General features: G+C 44.5%; 1 protein-coding gene across 1 annotated transcript in view; it reads right to left on the bottom strand.

Moving 5' to 3' along the window:
* SHOC2 (SHOC2 leucine rich repeat scaffold protein) overlaps positions 1 to 4,578 on the bottom strand; it is a 48,200-nt gene extending 43,622 nt beyond the window's left edge. Inside the window, exon 1 of the mRNA XM_038757619.1 lies at positions 3,666 to 4,578. Coding sequence (XP_038613547.1) covers positions 3,666 to 4,368 — 703 coding nt within the window. The 5' untranslated portion in view covers positions 4,369 to 4,578. The remainder of the gene's footprint in view (positions 1 to 3,665) is intronic.
* Between the last annotated feature and the right edge of the window lie 15,550 nt (positions 4,579 to 20,128).

The following is a 20,128-nucleotide window of genomic DNA, read 5'->3' on the forward strand; positions in this document are numbered from 1 at the left end:
CCATTTGAAACCCCAAACAGAATGAGAAAAGTTCTCAACTGTTTTTGGATTAATACTAGTAAAAAGAATGGGGACTAAACATTTCAGAAGACATGATTTCAGTGGTCTGCTCTGTTTGCAGCCAAGCTGTGGGAGCAAACTTCAAAGTGCCTTTTGCAATAATCCCACATAAAATGAATCATCATTATAAATCTGAACACTGATGGGAAGCACAGTCTTTTGACTAGAGGTGAGTTAATACCTTTCTGGTAATGAAAGCTATAATCACCACAATGATACAATCAGAAGATCCTAGAAAGTTGTTCCTATCTTGAAGTTACAACACGACACCTGTTCAATCCTCAGAACTATCCTGATCTGCCTTTCCAGGTGTTTTTAACCTGCTTCTCTCTTCCCTTATCAAGCATCTCTCTTGTCAGTGTCTAGCTGAAATCAGCCATATTTCTATGTTTGTGTGTATATATTAACCAAAAGCTATTTTCCAACATACCGGGTTTCTTATATTTTCAGATGAGCCCCGTAAAAATCTACACTGATGCAACTCTTGGAATGGAAAACTAAAGGAATTTATTATTTGTTCATTCAATTGTATTTATTGAGCACTTACTGCATGCAGACCACTGTACTAAGAGCTTGGGAGACTACACTACAACAATAAAGACACATTCCCTGCCCAACAAGCTTACAGTCTAGAGGGGCATTACTGGTCTCCCAAGTGGTTTAGTACACATAGGGCAGAACTTGATGGAACCAAATAAGACTGAATGAACCAAAGGTCTGAGGATGCTAGTGAAAGAGGCAACATTACAAATCACTGGACTCTTAAAAACTCATTAGAATTGCATGTCACAATGACCCCCAACCAAGTTATTCGAGAGTTTTAATTCTCACCTTTCTAAATAATTTCAATTTTAAATTTAACAGAACATATGTATGTGGGGAGGATATGGTTCGGCTGAGGTCCTGGAGATGTGAGAGTGGAGAGGGAATGGGAGAAGCATAGAGCTAGCCCACCTAAGGCAGGTACCAACCGTCTTTATCAGAACAGACCTTTAAGTCCTCCAAAGGAATACAGAGGGATATCAATTCTCTATGAGTTGATGTGTCCTAACTCAAATACACTTTTTATTAAAGCCAATGACTTAACATTTAAGGCTAAAAAATACTAAGAAGATTAGTATCAATTAGTAAATACCAAGGCAGCAGGAAAAGGAAATTGTTTTCAAATGGACTATCATATTTACGGATAGTCAATCAATAAATATTTTGGATGACAAAGCGATGACCACAAAACTAAAAACCAATATATAGGGCTTTCGGGTTTTTTTTTTCAAAGAATTTAAATTCCTACTAAAGCTTAGATCATTTATTGGGGTCTGTTCACACTAGCCTTTGTCAACAAAGGAACTTTGAGAAAAATAATACATTTATCTTATCTGAAGTCAGGTTTTCAGAATTTTTCAGAGAACCCCAGAAATAGCATTTTTTTGTATAGAAAATGAGAGGAGATTCAATATTCAGGTTTCTACTCAACCTTGACGCGGTTCCAAAAGGAGTTACATTATTCACTGTTAATTTTGATGAACTTTTATGTTTCCATAAAACACAAAACATAAAGTGACCAAAAATATTACATATGCAGAAGGGATTAAGTCTCTTTGGGGAATTTTAAAACTTTATTCATGTTGTTTTGGGTTTTTTGTACCGCCAGAGAAAATTAGTACATTTTCCAAGAAACTGAAAAAATGAGAGAAATACTGATGAAATTAAATTATTCATAAAACCCTGAAGAGCGGTGGTTAAAATAAGCACAAAGCAAATTGTGAGTGTTAAAGTACAGTGTTAGCCAAATATTAAAAAGCCTTAAGATTACCCGTACCATCATATACATGTCAATGTGATTTGTCAGCTGATCAATAAACCCAAGAAGATACCTATCCTTCCCAATTTTAAGACCCTGAAACACTTGTTTCTTTTCCTGCAATCAACAACAGCATCAACAGCACACAGCACAACATCAGCTCGTGGGACACTGTTCACAAGTTAGAACAAAGCGACTCCGTAAAAAACAAAAAGAAAAATAAATTGATAGACTGTGTTGAAAAACTTCTTATATTTTATTCTGATGCTATGCAATCTTCACTCTTTGCTCTTCAAAGCATCACTTGAACAATATTTAGGTTGTCCAGAGTAAGTAATAAAGGAAATACTGCATGGCTCTAAAAATTCCCTCTAAATGCATTTTACAATTAAGAGCTAAAACTCACTCATAAAAAACCCAAGGAATGATTTATGACAATAAAGCAAATCAAAATTTGCATGAACCTCAGTTTTACAAGGAGAGAGAAGTGAACTAGAACTATCCTCAATATACTCTGAGTATGCCCATTTAAAAAATCTTTGCCAAGGTCCACACACAAGGTATTTTTTAATCAATACCTATTCCTGTGATAATAACAATAATAATTGTGGTACTTTTTTAAATGCTTCCAGTGTGCCAGGCACTGTCCTAAGTGCTGGGGTAGATACGAGTTAAACAGGTTGGACACAGTTCCTGTCCCACGTGAGGCTCACAGTCTTAATCCCTGCTTTCCAGATGAGGTAACTGAGGCCCAGATAAATTAAGTGAGTTGCCCAAGGTCACACAGCAGACAAGGAGCAGAGCCGGGATTAGAACCCAGGTCCTTCTGACTCCCAGGCCCAAGCTCTATCCACTAGGCAATGCTGCTTTCAATTTGTATTCTCCATTCCTTACTTTCCCCCTCAAAACATGTTTACTTTTAGTAGTACAGAAACAATCGGTGTTACCTGATAGTCTATTCTAAAATAGATTTTTTCTCCCTGAACTAAAAAAAAAAAAAAAAAAAGAATCAGAGATGATAACACCAAGTAGTAACCACCACTATGCTTCCTTGAAATATGGATATTTACCTCTTTTAAAAAAGGGAAATTCTGGAGTCTTTCTTTCCACCTTTGGCATCTTTCCCTTTGGTCTTAGGTTCCTTTTCTTTGCTTTCTTTCCCAAATCCTCCAGAGGCCTTCGCCTCCTTCTCCCTCTCCTTGGCGGATGGAACTTTTGGATCCTTCTCTTTAGTCTTTTTCTTTTCCTAAATTACTACTCATGATGACAAAAAAAAAAAACCCAGTATACCCAGTTAAATTCATTTTGCATGAATTATTTTTGGGTCTTAAAGTGGCTTGGATTAATTAGCATGCTCTCAAGTCTAAAATCCAAAATATATCAAGGAGCATGGCCTAATGGAAAGAACCTGGGCCTAGGAGCCAGGAGAACTGGGTTCTAATCCCAGCTCTGCTACTCACCTGCCGTGGGATGCTGGGACAAGCCACATAATTTCTCAACTGTAAAATGAGGATTTAATAGCTGGTACCTCCTACTTACACTGTGAGCCCCATATGAGACAGAGAATGTGTCCGACCCGATTATCTAGTACCTACCCCAGCACTTCGTACAGTTCTCACTTTGCACGTAGTAAGTACCTAGTAAACAGCACGGTTATTACTGTTGTATCATCAAAGTTTGTTGTGAGTCTTCTAGAGTGGTGGTGTTAAAGTGCTAAATAGTATTCCCTGGCATGAAAAAAAACTGTTCTCAAGAAGATTTAGCATAACAAAAACATCTATCAGTGACATGTGAAAGCTCTTACCAATTTCAGCAGGTAGTTGTTTGATTTTGTTCTCCCTAATGCTAAGCATGATGAGTTTCGACAAGTTTTTGATATCCTTTTCCACAGTAGTCATGCGATTAAAGCGTAGATAAAGGGTGGTGAGAGAATCTAGTCTGTACACCACTGAAGGAATTTCTCTTAGTTTGTTATGCCGAAGATCAAGCATGCGCAGTTTCTTCAAGTTATCAAGAGAGTCAGGCAAACTGGTAAGTGAGTTTTCACTCAGGGCCAGTGTCATCAGATTCACAAGGCAGCCCACCTCCGCAGGCAGGGACTGCAGTTTGTTACTGTATAAATAAAGTTCTGTTAACTGTGTCAACTCTTTGATTGATGATGGAAGCATATGTATAGACCTCTTGGATAAGTCCAGGCGCATTGAGTTCTCTTCCCGACATTTATTTAGTTCTTTAATCACCTCTGCATTGCTGGACTTTTTGCGCGTCCCGGGGGCTGGATTTGGGCGTTTTATGGTGTTGTCCACAGAAAAAGCTACTCCAGGCTGCGCAGCACTGGAGTCTTTCTTTCCATCTTTGGCATCTTTCCCTTTGGTCTTAGGTTCCTTTTCTTTGCTTTCTTTCCCAAATCCTCCAGAGGCCTTCGCCTCCTTCTCCCTCTCCTTGGCGGATGGAACTTTTGGATCCTTCTCTTTACAGTCTTTTTCTTTTCCTAAATTACTACTCATGATGACTCAAGGTGGAGAAAGCACTTCATGAACTCCCTTTACTTCGCTGGTCACGGTAAATGAAGTTCAGAGCTGAAGGGACAAGGATCCTTCAAAATCATAAATGGCGGCTTGAAGGAGCGACATGCATGTAGTAAAACTCATCTTCTACATACTGGTTCTGAAGCCACCGAAACCAATCCTGCCAACCCAGGAGCCGACGGGCAAGAGGTACCTCATCCGAATTCCTGCAAAACAGTACGAAGAGTTATTGTTAGGCTGCTTTAGATCAAGGGTTGCCTTATCTCGGCTGTTAAAATGACCAGCTGCACTGCACAGGGAAGGAACCCTCATATCCAGCGGGAAGCGTCTCCCTTCTTCCTCTAGCTCTTCCATCCCAGGGTTGCAGCTGCTGCTGCTGAGAAATTTACCTGAGGAGAGAGGCAATTGGATTGGAAGAGCCACGATGGCAGGGATCATGCCTACCAATTCTACTGTACTGTACTCTCCCAGGCTCTTAGTAGAGAGCTCTGCACACAGTAAGCATTCAAACAATGCCCCTGATTGTTTGGGCTGATTTCAAGAATGTGCTATGGATGTGAGTTTCTAATGGCTAATGATGGGTGGAGAGGGTTGGAGAAGTCAAAAATGTGTTTTCTAAGAATAAAAAAGGATGTAGCTATAAATGAATTCTGAAGCCAAGGCCTGGCACGATGGAAGTTTAGGTTTTTCCCACAACATTATGAGAAATTAGGTCATTCCCAATCAGGGCCACCTGTTTCAAACACACTGAGGCTTAACACACATGAAAAGGAATGCAGCATGGCCTAGTGGAAAGAGCATGGGCCCGGGAGTCAGAGGACCTGCGTTCTAATCCCGACTCCACTGCAGGTCTGCTGTGCAACCTTGGACATGTCACCTAACTTCTCTGTGCTCAGTTACCTCATCTGAAAAACGGGGATTGAGACTGTGAGCCCCACGTAGGACTGGAACCCCCTCCAACCTGATTACCTTGTATCTACCTCAGCACTTCGAACAGTGCCTGGCATAGAGTATGCACTTAAATACCTTTTTTTTTCTTTTTTTTTTTACAAAGAGCTTAGTTTAGAGGGGAAGACCGACACTAATATAATCTGAATTAAAAGTCAAGATCTGGAGTAAATCAATAAAATCCTCCCCTACGCAAAAATGCTTTCAAAGTAGAATAACTGCTCCACAGATTTTAAACTCCCCACAATCAAGAGTCTTAAAGCGCAGTAGTATCAAATCATCTCACAGGGATTAACTGAAGAGAGAAAACAAAAACAAAAAAGAAACCCAATATCTAAAAGCTTCAGCCAGCATGGACAGAACAGTTTTTTCCTTAGAAAGGTAAGGTTGAGATTTTTTGGCACTTTATTGCAGGAAATTCTGTTTCCATTGTAAATGTAAAAACTTGAACTTGTGAACCATTCACTGGGAAAGCTGAGCTCACTTGTTTCCCCCAGCAAACAGCACAGAGGAGATTACGTCTCAAAAAAAGAAAGTGGGGAATTTGGTCTTCATTCCATTTCATCCACCACCATCACTCAAACTTTCTATACATATATAAAATATATGGACATCAGAAAGCAGGCTACCTGTCCACTGAGTCTAGTATGGCTTTTCAATGAGCATATGCTTGCACAAGCAACAAAAGGAGAATGGAAATGTCCAAACATTAATTACTACTTGAGCTCGTCTAGGGGCCCTAAAAATAACCTATCCCCTCCCCCTTCCGACCCACCCCCAGGGCTCATCCAGAAGCCAGGGACATGGGAAAGCCAAGGGGACACCTGCATCCCATTTTTGCGTGGGAGGAGACATATAAAAACGAAAGGTCTCTTCAAGTCCTCATCAATGGAACACAGAAGTTCCTCGGGTTCCCTGTAATCTTAGTTTCCAGGGGCACACTACCTATTTTTAGGACCCTCTCCTACCTGAAACCCATATTTGCAAGGAAACTGAGGCAATGCCTGGTCACGCTTTAGACCCCTGAGGGGGAAAAGGGTTTATCTTGAGTGCCCAGAGTCAGAAATGGGACTTAGAGGATCACGTGCTAACTGCAGTACTTCTCCAGGCAAGGAGAGACTGACTTTTTACCACACCTGGAACAAGCCCAGCAGGAAACCCAGTGCCCTGTTCAGACCCAAAGTGGGAAGGGGAACAAGGACAAAAATGACCGGGAAGAAGAAATTAGGGGCACAGTGGGAGAAAGGAAGACAGGTATAGGAAGTGGAAAGAGATGGCAACAACTGGCAAAAAGAGCAGGGGAATTATACTATATATTATAGGGAGAAGAGCAGAGGGATGTCAAAGTGAAGGAACGGGAACAGAGCAAACCAAGGGGCAACAAAGAGCATGACAGTTAACTCAGAAACATAAAGGTGGCAGGAGGAGGGAGGGCAGGTGGGAAAATTCCAAAATTCCCACAGATATTTCACTAGCATCAGATTATCAAAACTAATGAGTAATTACTGTGACTGTGGGGCAAAAGACTTTGGGCTGAAACCAAAATTGACTTCACAGAGTTTATTAAAAAGGCCTCTGATGAGAGATGCCTTTAACCCTTGGATTGGATTCAATCAAGAGCACCACAGTGGTACCCTTCTCTCACATTTCTGAGGTCTGAGTCAACCACTCATTTAATTCTAGTATCACTAAATTCTGCAATTCTGAATCATCCTTAAATTTGGTAAAATTATCAAAAAAGGTCCTCAACTGCTACCAGGTAATAGGGCACACCTTCACCCCTCAGTATTAAGCAATCTACCCTGTTCCCTAGAAAAGCAACGTTCCTACGCATGTTGCATTGGTGATTGCTTGAGAGCCTCTCAGCCTTAACAAAAATTTCTTGTTTGCCTTGACCACAAACGACTGTATAAATCCTCTCATCTAAACAACTTTAACTGGGCTCATTTTTGGACTTTACACGTTTACACTTTTACACATTGATTTGTAGAACAGATATACAGGCCCGGAAAGTGAAATTTGTATGCCTTTTACACCAAAGCATCAGGAAGAAGCAACAGGCCCAGAGTTCTAAAAGGAAGAAAATTAAATCTATTGCAACGCCGTGAAATTTGATCATAACGTTCTACAATGTGTTCTAATAACTTCAACTTAATGCATCCTCAGAATGGGTCCCTTAAGTCAACAAGGCCCACGTACGCCTACGTCTCCATTCCCAGAGACGATGTTCACCAAACTCTCTGCTCGTGAAGGTCTTTTTAAGAAATTTCCATGTACCGATTTTTTCCACAAGCTTACGACTTGGGTTTGGGACACAGAATAAAGACTTACTACTTACCTCAGAGCTAAAAAATCGGATGAAAACAGGCCAGGCGAACGAATGTAATGCTAATGGCAGGGGGTCCCGGGTATGGAGGGGATGAGAAGTAGGGTTTGGGATCCTCTCTAAACTACTACTCACCGCTTGGAGACCAGCGAAATAATTAACTGCAGTTGCCTGCGAGATAAGTTACAGACACGAAAGTGTTCTTTCCTGACTCTGAATCCCTTTACTGGGTAGCTATCGTAACTTTCTCCTTAAGCAGGAAAATCGACTCCACCGGGGGTTAAGGCACTTGCAGATGGATTTTTCTAAATGTATTTAGACTAATCCACTGTTGGGTAGGGACTGTCTCTATAGGTTGCCAACTTGTACTTCCCAAGCGCTTAGTACAGTGCTCTGCACACAGCAAGCATTCAATAAATACGATTGATTGATTGATTGGAGACTGTGAGCCCGCTGTTGGGTAGGGACTGTCTCTATGTGCTGCCGGCTTGTACTTCCCAAGCGCTTAGTACAGTGCTCTGCACACAGTAAGCGCTCAATAAATACGATTGATTGATTGGAGGTCAAGTACCACGGTAAGCTCAAGATGTTGCCAACCTGGACTTCCCAAGCGCTTAGTACAGTGCTCTGCACACGGTAAGCGCTCAATAAATACGACTGAACGAATGGGGATTGACTGTGAGCCCTCCGTGGGACAACCCGATCACCTTCATCATCAATCGTATTTATTGAGCGCTTACTGTGTGCAGAGCACTGTACTAAGCGCTTGGGGAGTCCAAGTTGGCAACATATAGAGACAGTCCCTACCCACCAGTGGGCTCACAGTCTAAAAGGGGGAGAGATTTGTAACCTCCCCAGCGCTTAGAACAGTGCTCTGCACCTAGTAAGCGCTTAATACGTGCCGTCATCATTATTATTATTATTAAGATGGGGCCCGTGTTCACTCCCGTTATACCCGGAAAACACCTTACCCACCTCCGCCGGTTGTGCCGGGCCAAAATGCCCTCCCCGGGACCGCACGGGCCGCGCTCCCAAGCGCTTAGTCCAGTGCTCCGCACTTAGTGAGCGCTCCCGAAATACGATTGAACGAATATTGATCGATCGACCCTGCTACCTGCTTCGGGGGGGGGTCGAAAACAGGCTTCCTGGTGTCACGACGGCCGCGGGTTTAAGGGAGTTTGGAGAAGTGCGAGGGGAGAAGCAGCGTGGCCCGGTGGAAAGAGCACGGGCTTGGGAGTCGGAGGTCATGGGTTCGAATCCCGGCTGCGTGACTTTGGGCGAGTCACTTAGCTTCTCTGTGTCCCGGTTACCTCATCTGTAAAATGGGGATCATGAGGGTGAGGCCCCCCCGTGGGACAACCTGATCACCTTGTATCCCCCCCCCCAGCGCTTAGGACAGTGCTTTGCACATAGTAAGCGCTTAATAAATGCCATTATTATTATTATTATGATGAGGGCCTGGGGGTCTCCTTCGGGGTGGGAAGCGGGGCTTGGCTTCCCCTCAAGACAACCCTCTGCCCCCCAGGGCCCCCGTCCCTCAGCATGGCGGACCCCGCGACCCTCCCTCCTTACCTCACGGAGGGCGCCGTTCTTGTCGCCGCCGCCGCCGCCAGGCCACACCCAGCCGCAAAGCACCCTGGGAGAGCTGGCCCCGCGCATGCGCGCCCCGCCCCGCCCCAGGCGCGCGCGGGCGGGCGCCCCGAACGGCCGCCCCACCCAAGCCGGGCCCAGTTACTTCAGCGGGCCACTCTAATAATAATAATAAAATAATAATAATAATGGCATTTGTTAAGCTATTTCTATGTGCAAAGCACCGCTCTAAGCGCTGGGAGGGGATGCAAGGTGATCAGGTTGGCTCCACGTGAGGCTCACAGTCTTAATCCTCAATCAATCAATCGCATTTATTGAGCGCTTACTGTGTGCAGAGCACTGGACTAAGCGCTTGGGAAGTCCAAGTTGGCAACCTATAGAGACGGTCCCTACCCAACAGTGGGCTCCCAGTCTTAATCCTCAATCCATCAATCAATCGTATTTATTGAGCGCTTACTGTGTGCAGAGCACTGGACTAAGCGCTTGGGATGTGCAAGCTGGCAACATATAGAGACGGTCCCTACCCAACAGTGGGCTCGCAGTCTGAAAGGGGGAGACGGAGAACATAACCAAACATACTAACAAAATAAAATAAATAGAAGAGATAGGTACAAGTAAAATAAACAGAGTAATAAATATGTACAAACATATATACATATGTGCAGGTGCTGTGGAGAAGGGAAGGAGGTAAAATGGGGGGTGGAGAGGGGGACGATGGGGAGAGGAAGGAAGGGGCTCAGTCTGGGAAGGCCTCCTGGAGGAGGTGGGCTCTCAGTAGGGCCTTGAAGGGAGGAAGAGAGCTAGCTTGGCGGATGGGCAGAGGGAGGGCATTCCAGGCCCGGGGGATCCTCCTTTTACAGATGAGGGAACTGAGGCCCGGAGAAGTTATGTGAGCCCCACGTGGGACAAACTTTTAGACTGTGAGCCCGCTGTTGGGTAGGGACTGTCTCCGTATGTTGCCAGCTTGTACTTCCCAAGCGCTTAGTACAGTGCTCTGCACACAGTAAGCGCTCAATAAATACGACTGATGGATTATGTGACTTGCCCAAGGTCACACAGCGGACATGCAGCAGGGCCGGGATTCGACTCTCTGTGTTGGGAGAGACCCCGTGAGGGACAAAAAACCAGAGAGAAAGCGGCCTTCGTCCTCCCCCCAGCCCGGAATGCCCTCCCTCCGCACATCCGCCAAGCTAGCTCTCTTCCTCCCTTCAAAGCCCTACTGAGGGCTCACCTCCTCCAGGAGGCCTTCCCAGACTGAGCCCCCTCCTCCCCCTCCCCACAGCACCTGTATATATGTTTGTACAGATTTATTACTCTAACTTGTACATATTTACTATTCCATTTATTTTATTTTGTTAATACGTTTTGTTGTCTGTCTCCCCCTTCTAGACGGTGAGCCCGTTGCCAACTTGTACTTCCCAAGCGCTTAGTACAGTGCTCTGCACAGTAAGCGCTCAATAAATACGAATGAGTGAATAAGTGAACTTTCCTACCCCTCCCCCCAACTCCCTGTCAAGAGAGAGGACACCCAAGGCATCCCCATTCATTCATTCAATCGTATTTATTGAGCGCTTACTGTGTGCAGAGCACTGTACTAAGCGCTTGGGAAGTCCAAGTTGGCAACATCTAGAAACGGTCCCTACCCAACAGCGGGCTCACAGTAGACTGCAATAGATGTCCCCAGACTAAGCCCCCTTTTTCCTTTCTTCCTCCCCATCCCCCCCAGCCCTACCTCCTTTCATTCATTCATTCAATCGAATTTATTGAGCTCTTACTGTTTGCAGAGCAATGGACTAAGCACTTTCTTGGAAGTACAAATCGGCAACATCTAGAGACGGCCCCTACCCAATAACGGGCTCACAGTCTAGAAGGGGGAGACAGGCAACAAAACTAGTAGATAGGTGTCCATACCGTCAGAATAAACAGAATTATAGCTATAAACACATCATGAATAGAGTAATATGTACAAGCACTGGAGTAGATACAAATAAATCGGGTTGGATACAATCCCTGTCCCACATGGGGCTCAGTCTTCATCCCCATTTTACAGATTAGTAATAGACACAGAAAAGTCAACCCCTCCCCACGGCACTTGTATATATTTGTACAGATTTATTACTCTATTTCTATGTACATATTTACTATTCTATTTATTTTGTTAATGATGTGCATATGGCTATAATTCTATTTGTTCTGACGGTTTTGATACCTGTCTACATGTTTTGTTGTCTGTCTCCCCCCTCTAGACCGTGAGCCCGTCGTTGGGTAGGGGCCGTCTCTAGATGTTGCCGACTTGAACTTCCCAAGTGCTTAGTCCAGTGCTCTGCACACAGTAACCGCTCAATAAATACGATTGAATGAGTCCCATACCGGATGACTGGATATAGTTTGTCCCCAAGGGTGAAAGAAAGAGATAGAGAGAGAGAGAGAGAGAGAGAGAAAGAAACAGTTTTCTCCAGAGAGCCCCGCCCTTCTAGGGGAGAGCAAGCACAGTTTCCCCGAATTGGCATCTGCCTGACATCATTCCCTAATCATCATCTCTAATTCTGGAATAACTGCTGCACTGGGTCTAGCCGGGCCCATGTCGTAATGGCCTGGCCGGGGAAGCATAACTGTAAAATCGTCTCGCACTATTAACGGCGGGTTGAAAAGCCCACATCAGATATCCGACTGTTACAGCCAGCATGAGAGATCAACGTTCGGGGCCTTATTTTTTTTCTATTTTTTTGCAGGAAGGGGAGTGTAGTGTTTGAAGTTGGTATCCCGTATTTCCAGGGTACACAGCTATTTCACATCTAAGCCTGAAAGAAAACGTGAGGGTTCCGTGACGCAGACTTGAGTGCAGGCTGTTCGTTGGGTAAGGATTGTCTCTATTGCCAAATCGTACTTTCCAAGCGCTTGGTACAGTGCTCTAAACACAGTATGCACTCAATAAATACGATTAAATGAATGAGCGGCACCGTTGTTGCCCCGTAAAAAACAGACCGTTGTTCGATGTTTCTCAAAATTGCCCTTCGCACCCAAGCACGGCACGTTGTAGCTTTAAAGGCATCCGGCCAATGCTTAAAGCCATCTCCCTTAACCTGTGTGGAAGTATAGACTTTTCCAAATTAAAAACCATCACCGCATGGTGAAGAGAAATGCCGCCTGTCACCCCGTTTTAGGGACCGTCTATGTTGCCAACTTGTATTCATTCATTCATTCAATAGTATTTATTGAGCACTTACTGTGTGCACAGCACTGTACTAAGCGCTTGGCAAGTACAAGTTGGCAACATAGAGAGATGGTCCCTACCCAACAACGGGCTCACAGTCTAGAAGGCGGAGACAGCCAACAAAACAGGTGGGCAGGTGTCAAGTTATCAGAATAAATAGAAGTAAAGCTAGATGCACATCATTAACAAAATAAATGGAATAGTAAATATGTACAAGAGACTTGTACTTCCCAAGCGCTTAGTCCAGTGCTCTGCACACAGTAAGCGCTCAATAAATACGATTGAGTAATAATAATAATAATGGTTATTTGTTCAATCAGTCGTATTTATTGAGCGCTTATTGTGTGCAGAGCACTGTACTAAGCACTTGGGAAGTACAAGTTGGCAACATATAGAGACAGTCCCTACCCAACAGTGGGCTCACAGTCTAAAATTTGTTAAGCACTTACTATATGCAAAGCAGTGTTCTAAGCCCTGGGGAGGTTACAGGGATATCAGGTTGTCCCACGGGGGGCTCACAGTTTTAATCCCCATTTTACTGATGAGGTTACAGGCCCAGTGAAGTTAAGTAACCTGCCCAAAGTCACACAGCTGACAGTTGGCGGAGCCGGGATTTTCATCCACGAACTCTGACTCCAAAGCCCGGGCTCTTTCCACTGAGCCACGCTGCTTCATTGAATGAATCAATCAATCAATTAATCGTATTTATTGAGCGCTTACTGTGTGCAGAGCACTGTACTCAGCGCTTGGGAAGTACAAGTCGGCAACACATAGAGGCAGCGTGGCTCAGTAGAAAAAGCCCGGGCTTGGGAGTCAGAGGTTGTGGGTTCTAATCCCAGCTCTGCCACTTGTCAGCTGTGTGACTTTGGGCAAGTCACTTAACTTCTCTGGGCCTCAGTTCCCTCATCTGTAAAATGGGGATTAAAACTGTGAGCCCCACGTGGGCCAACCTTGATTGCCTTGTATCCCCCCCCCCCCCCCAGCGCTTAGAACAGTGCTCGGCACATAGTAAGCGCTTAACAAATACCAACGTTATTATTATTATTATGAATGAAGGGGTGATATGATAGCCCAGGAGTTGTCTGACTCCCCCCCAACCGGGAGGTTACCCTGCGGGGCACACCCAGGCCAAAGGCCCCTGGACTGCCTGCCGGGCCAGCTGGGGAAAAAGGAACTTCATCCCGATGACCCCGCCGCATCCCTCCCTACACCTTGTCTCGGTCCGGTCCCGTCCCTAAATGAAGGCCCCCGTTATTGGGAAGCAGCGTGGCTCGCTGGAAAAGAGCCCGGGCGTTGGAGTCAGAGGTCATGGGTTCAAATCCCGGCCCTGCCAATTATCAGCTGTGTAACTTCGGGCAAGTCGCTTTGAGCCCACTGTTGGGTAGGGACTGTCTCTATATGTTGCCAATTTGTACTTCCACATAGTAAGCGCTCAATAAATACGATTGATTGATTGATTCTCTGTGCCTCAGTTACCTCATCGGTAAAATGGGGATGGAGACCGTGAGCCCCACGTGGGGCAACCTGATTACCTTGCAACCTCCCCAGCGCTTAGGACAGTGCTTTGCACGTAGTAAGCGCTTAATAAATGCCATCGTTATTATTGGTGGCCCGGGAGACCGGCCGGGACGGGCTCGCTCGGTGGGGACGTCCTCCTCTCTCTCTCGAGAGAGAGGGATCGGAGCAGGGAGGGCCCCCGACTCCCAGCTCCGGGGGCGTCCAGAAAACTGCCCCGGGGTGGGCGGGGTGCTCTGCTCCCTGCCTCCCTCCCTGTCGGCTCTTACCGGGCTGGTCGCTGGGGAACGTGGGCCTGGGCCGGCGGAGGGGGCCCCCGCCCAGCCCGGACGGCGGGCACGGGGGAGCCGGAGGGCCTGCCTCCTCCCACGGCCGGAGTCGGGAAGGCCGAGGCCGAGCCCCTTGGCGGAGCCCGCCCCCGGGGATGACCCGTCACCGGGCAACCGGCCTGGACCACCCCCGGCCGGACAACCGAGCAGCAGCAGGAGCCGCCAACTAGGCCCTGCCCACAGCAAAGGGCTCTGGGAGAGCCGGGAAGGGCGCATGCACACTGCCCACCCTACACCCTCACTCACACACACAATACACACCCCCCAGATTGTGTCGATATACATACCGTGCCGTATATGTATATAGATATACATACCCTACCGTACATATATATATATATATATATATACACAATATGTATATATATATATATACACACAATATGTATATATATATATATATATATATATATATATACAAAAATCGTGGTGTTCCATATTTTTCTGACAACTTTGACACCTGCCTACCTGTTTTGTTTTTGTTGTCTGTCTCCCCTTCTAGACTGTGAGCCCGTTGTTGGGTAGGGACCGTTTCTATCTGTTGCCCACTTGTACTTCTATATATAGATATATAGATATATAGATATAGATATCTATATATAGATATCTATATAGATATCTATATATAGAGATATCTATATAGATATAGATAGATAGATAGATACAGACACACACTATAGTATAGCATATATATACTATATATAGTACTATCTATCTATATACTATATGTATATATATATACACACACACACTATATAGTATAGTATATATACTATATATAGTACTATCTATCTATCTATATACTATATATGTATATATGTCTATATATACACACACTATATAGTATAGTATATATATACTATATATAGTGCTGTCTATCTATATATACTATATATGTATATATATGTATATATATGTGTATATATACACACACACTATATATAGTATAGTATATATATATACTATATAGTACTATCTATCTATCTATCTATATACTATATATGTATATGTATGTATGTATGTGTGTGTGTATATATATATATATATATATATATATATATATATATATATATATATATACACGTATACTATATTTGGTACCATGTACCAGCCGCCGTACCAAGCACTAGGGTGGAGACAAGAAGATTAGGTTGGACACAGACCCCGTCCCACGTGCGGTTCACACTCTCAATCCTCATTTTACAGATGAGGGAACTGAGGCGCAGACAAGTGAAGTGACTTGCCCAAGGTCGCACAGCGGATAAGGGGCAGGGCAGGGACGAGAACCCACGGCCTGACTCCCAGGCCTGTGCTTTTTCCACCGTGCCACGCCGAATATGTGTGTGTGTGTGTACATATATATGTATATCAATCAATCAATCAATCAATCGTATTTATTGAGCGCTTACTGGGTGCAGAGCACTGTACTAAGCCCTTGGGAAGTACAAGTCGGCAGCACATAGAGACAGTCCCTACCCAACAGCGGGCTCACAGTCTAGAAGGGGGAGACAGAGAACAAAACCAAACATACTAACAAAATAAAATAAATAGAATAGATATGTACAAGATAAATAAATAAATAAATAGAGTAATAAATATGTACAAACATATACATATAAACAGGTGCTGTGGGGAAGGGAAGGAGGTAAGATGGGGGATGGAGAGGGGGACGAGGGGGAGAGGAAGGAAGGGGTATATATACATATGTATGTATATATACATATGTATGTATATAATAATAATGGCATTTATTAAGCACTTACTATGTGCAAAGCACTGTTCTAAGCGCTGGAGAGGTTACAAGGTGATCAGGTTGTCCCACAGGGGGTCTCACAGTCTTGATACCCATTTTACAGATGAGGGAACTGAGGCACAGAGAAGTTAAGTGACTTGCCGAGAGTCACACAGCTGACAATTGGCAGAGTCAGAATTTGAACCTATGACCTCTGACTCCAAAGCCCGTGACCTTTCCACCACTTGCCCAAGGTCACACAGCGGATAAGGGGCAGGGCAGGGACAAGAACCCACGGCCTGACTCCCAGGCCCGTGCTTTTTCCACCGTGCCATGCCGAATATATGTATGTGTGTGTGCGTGTGTGTGTGTGTGCATATATATGTGTATGTATATATACATATGTATATATACATATATACATATATGTATATATATATATATATATATCACAAAAATCGTGAAGTGTTCCATATTTTTCTGACGACTTTGACACCTGCCTACATGTTTTGTTTTTGTTGTCTGTCTCCCCTCTCTAGACTGTGAGCCCGTTGTTGGGTAGGGACCGTCTCTATCTTTTGCCAACTTGTACTTCCCAAGCGCTTAGTACAGTGCTCTGCACACAGGAAGCGCTCAATAAATACGATTGAATGAATGAATGTATATACAGGCATACATACATATACATTACTACAGTGCCTAGCACATAGTGAGCAGTTAACATATACCACAATTATTATATGCTTACATATATCAATATATACATATGTACAGCGTGGCTCAGTGGAAAGAGCACGGGCTTTGGAGTCAGAGGTCATGGGTTCAAATTCCAGCTCCACCAATTGTCAGCTGTGTGACTTTGGGCAAGTCACAACTTCTCTGGGCCTCAGTTACCTCATCTGTAAAATGGGGGTTAAGACTTTGAGCCCTCCGTGGGACAACCTGATCGCCTTGTAACCTTCCCAGTGCTTAGAACAGTGCTTTGCACATAGTAAATGCTTAATAAATGCCAGAATGATTATTATTATTACATACAAACATCTATATATACACGCACATACACACACCTCTTCTCCCCAGAACTGGGGAAAGCTAGAGATTTTACACACACACACACACCACCCCCACCCCCACAATGTACCTCTCTATCACAACAGGCTCTCAAACCCCAGCCCCCAAGCAATGAGAGCAGATGGAGCTGGGTCAAAATGTAGTGTCCCCTCAGGAAACTTTAGACAACTAATAAACTAGATGTCCACACCAAGGCTAGGTGGCATCACACCTGAGAGTTTTAAAGGAATTTGAAGGGGAAGTTGCAGAACTCCTAGCAAGGGTGTGGAACCAACTGTCAGAATCAGCCCCAGTAATGGACAGCTGATGGATCGGAGATGTGAGTCCCTATTTAGAAGAGAAATCCCAGCGGAACTCCTGGGACAAATTGTCTGCTGTGTCTCGCTTCTACATCTGCCAAAGTAGGTGAATCTATGTAAGTTTAAGATCAGTGGGCTTTTTTATACCACGGTTTGGGAAGGAGGAAATCACATCAAACTAATCTGTTATACTTATCTGAAGTATGCAGCAACAGCCAGTAAGATCTACCAAATGCCTGGCATCAGCTATAAAAAGGATGTAAAATTAGGTCTTTGGTCACAGAATAAAACTATGGTGTGTCTTCTCTATAACACTGCAGAAAGTTCTGGTCACTACATCTTAGAAAGGACATAAGAGAGCTGGAGAAGGTAAAGCAAATCAATCAAGCAATAGCATTGGTTAAGGGCCTACTCTGTGCTGAATACTCTTCTATGCCCCTGGGAGAGTACAACAGAATTAGTACATATGATCCTTGTCCTAAAGGAGTTTGCAATCCAGCAGGGTGAATGAACCTTAAATAAATTTCGTAGGAGGAAAAATAGAGTCTATAAAATATGTGCCTAAATTCACCGTTGTGTTTTCTTAGTACTCAGGTGGTGTAGAAGTGCTGAAATGGCTATGAGGAGGTGTGTTACATGGGGAGGTTAGAGATTAATCGCTGAAGATCTCTGAAGGAGATGTAATTTCAGAAGGGCTTTGAAGATGGGGAGAGCAGTGGTCTATTGAATGTGAAGGGAGAGAGAGTTTCGGGCAAGGGATAGGCATGGTCGGAGAGATGATAATGAAGCACAGTGAGCAAATTAATAATAATGATGGTGTTTAAGTGCTTACTATGTGCCAAGCACTGTTCTAAGGGCTGGGGTAGATACACGGTAATCAGGTTGACCCACGTAGGGCTCACAGTCTTAAGCCCCATTTTACAGATGAGGTAACTGAGGCACAGAGAAGTTAAGTGACTTGCCCAAAGTCACACAGCTGACAAGTGGTGGAGCCGGCATTAGAACCCATGACCTCTGACTCCAAAGCCCATACTCTTTCCACTAAACCATGCTGCTTACAGAAACAGTATAAACTGGGTTGTAATGGGAGAAGAGTGGATAGGTAGATAGGAGAGAGTTGACTATCTTAAAGCCAACTCTCAAGGGTTTCTATCCCATGCTGAGAGAAATGGGCAATCTTTAGAGATTTTTGAGGCGTGGAGAGATGTGGGCAGAACAATGTTTGAGAAAAATGATCCAGGAAACAGAGAGAAGTATAGACTCAAAGGGGGAAAGACTGGAGACAGGGAGGCTAGTGAGAAGGCTGATACAAAAACTGAAGAGTAACCAAGGTGACTGGGGATGGAGAAGCTTACCTGTGAGGATAGATTGAAAAAGTTAATATTATTCATTTTGGAAACAGGAAGGCTGAGGGAACCTGATTAAAGTTTACAAATCCATAAACTATAAAATGGGCAGTTCACTAAATCCCATAACAATGGGTTGAGAAAGAGATAGGTTTGAAACTAACAAAGGCAAACACTTTCACATAGTACTGCTACCATGTTAATCCAAGCACTTATAATAATAATAATAATAAATATGGTATTTGTTAAGTGTTTATTATGTGCCAGGCATTGTACTATGCCCTGGGTTGGATACAAGCAAATCGGGTTGGATATAGTTCCTGTCCCACACAGGGCTCACAGTCTTACTCCCCATTCCCCATTTCTCTGAGGCACAGAGAAGTGAAGTGACTTTCCTAAGGTCACACAGAAGACAAGTGGCAGAGCTGGGATTAGAACTCATGACCTTCTGACTCTCGTGCTCTATCTACGACACCCTTATCCTATCCCACCTTGATTACTGTATCAGCCTCCTTGCTGACTTCCCAGCCTCCTGTCTCTCCCCACTCCAGTCCATTCTTCACTCAGCTGCCCAGATTATTTTTATACAGAAATGTTCAGGCCACGTTGCCCCATTCCTCAAGAACCTCCAGTGATTGCCCATCCACCTCTACATCAAACAGAAACTCCTTACCCTCAGCTTTAAAGCACTCATTCATCTTGCCCCCCTCCTACCTCACTTCACTACTCTCCTACTACAACCCAGCCCACACACTTTGCTCCTTTAAAAATGCCAACCTCTCTCTGTACCTCGATCTCGTCTATCTCGCCGCTGACCTCTCGCCCACATCCTGCCTCTGGCTTAGAACACCTACCCTCTTCATAGCAGACAGACAGTTAGTCTCCCCTCCTTCAAAACTTTATTGAAGGCACATCTCCTCCAAAAGGCCTTCCCTGACTAACCCTTCCTTTCCTCTCCTCCCACTCCCTTCTGCACTGCCTTGACTTGCTCCCTTTATTCATCCCCCCCCTCCTGGCCCCACAGCACATATGTACATAGCTGTAATTTTATTTATTTATATTAATGTCTGTCTCCCCCTCTATACTATAAGCTCACTGTGGGCATGAATCTGTTATACTGTTGAACTGTGCTCTCCCAAGTGCTTAGTACAGTGTGACTCAATGGAAAGAGCCTGGGCTTTGGAGTCAGAGGTGATGGGTTCAAATCCCGGCTCCGCTACTTGTCAGCTGTGTGACTTTGGGCAAGTCACTTAACTTCTCTGTGCCTCATCTGTAAAATGGGGATTAAGACTGTGAGCCCCACGTGGGACAGCTTGATCACCTTGTATCCTTCCCAGCACTTAGAACAGTGCTTTGCACATAGAAGGCA

The sequence above is a fragment of the Tachyglossus aculeatus genome, chromosome 16, assembly GCF_015852505.1.
Source record: "Tachyglossus aculeatus isolate mTacAcu1 chromosome 16, mTacAcu1.pri, whole genome shotgun sequence".
NCBI classification, from domain to species: Eukaryota; Metazoa; Chordata; class Mammalia; order Monotremata; family Tachyglossidae; genus Tachyglossus; species Tachyglossus aculeatus.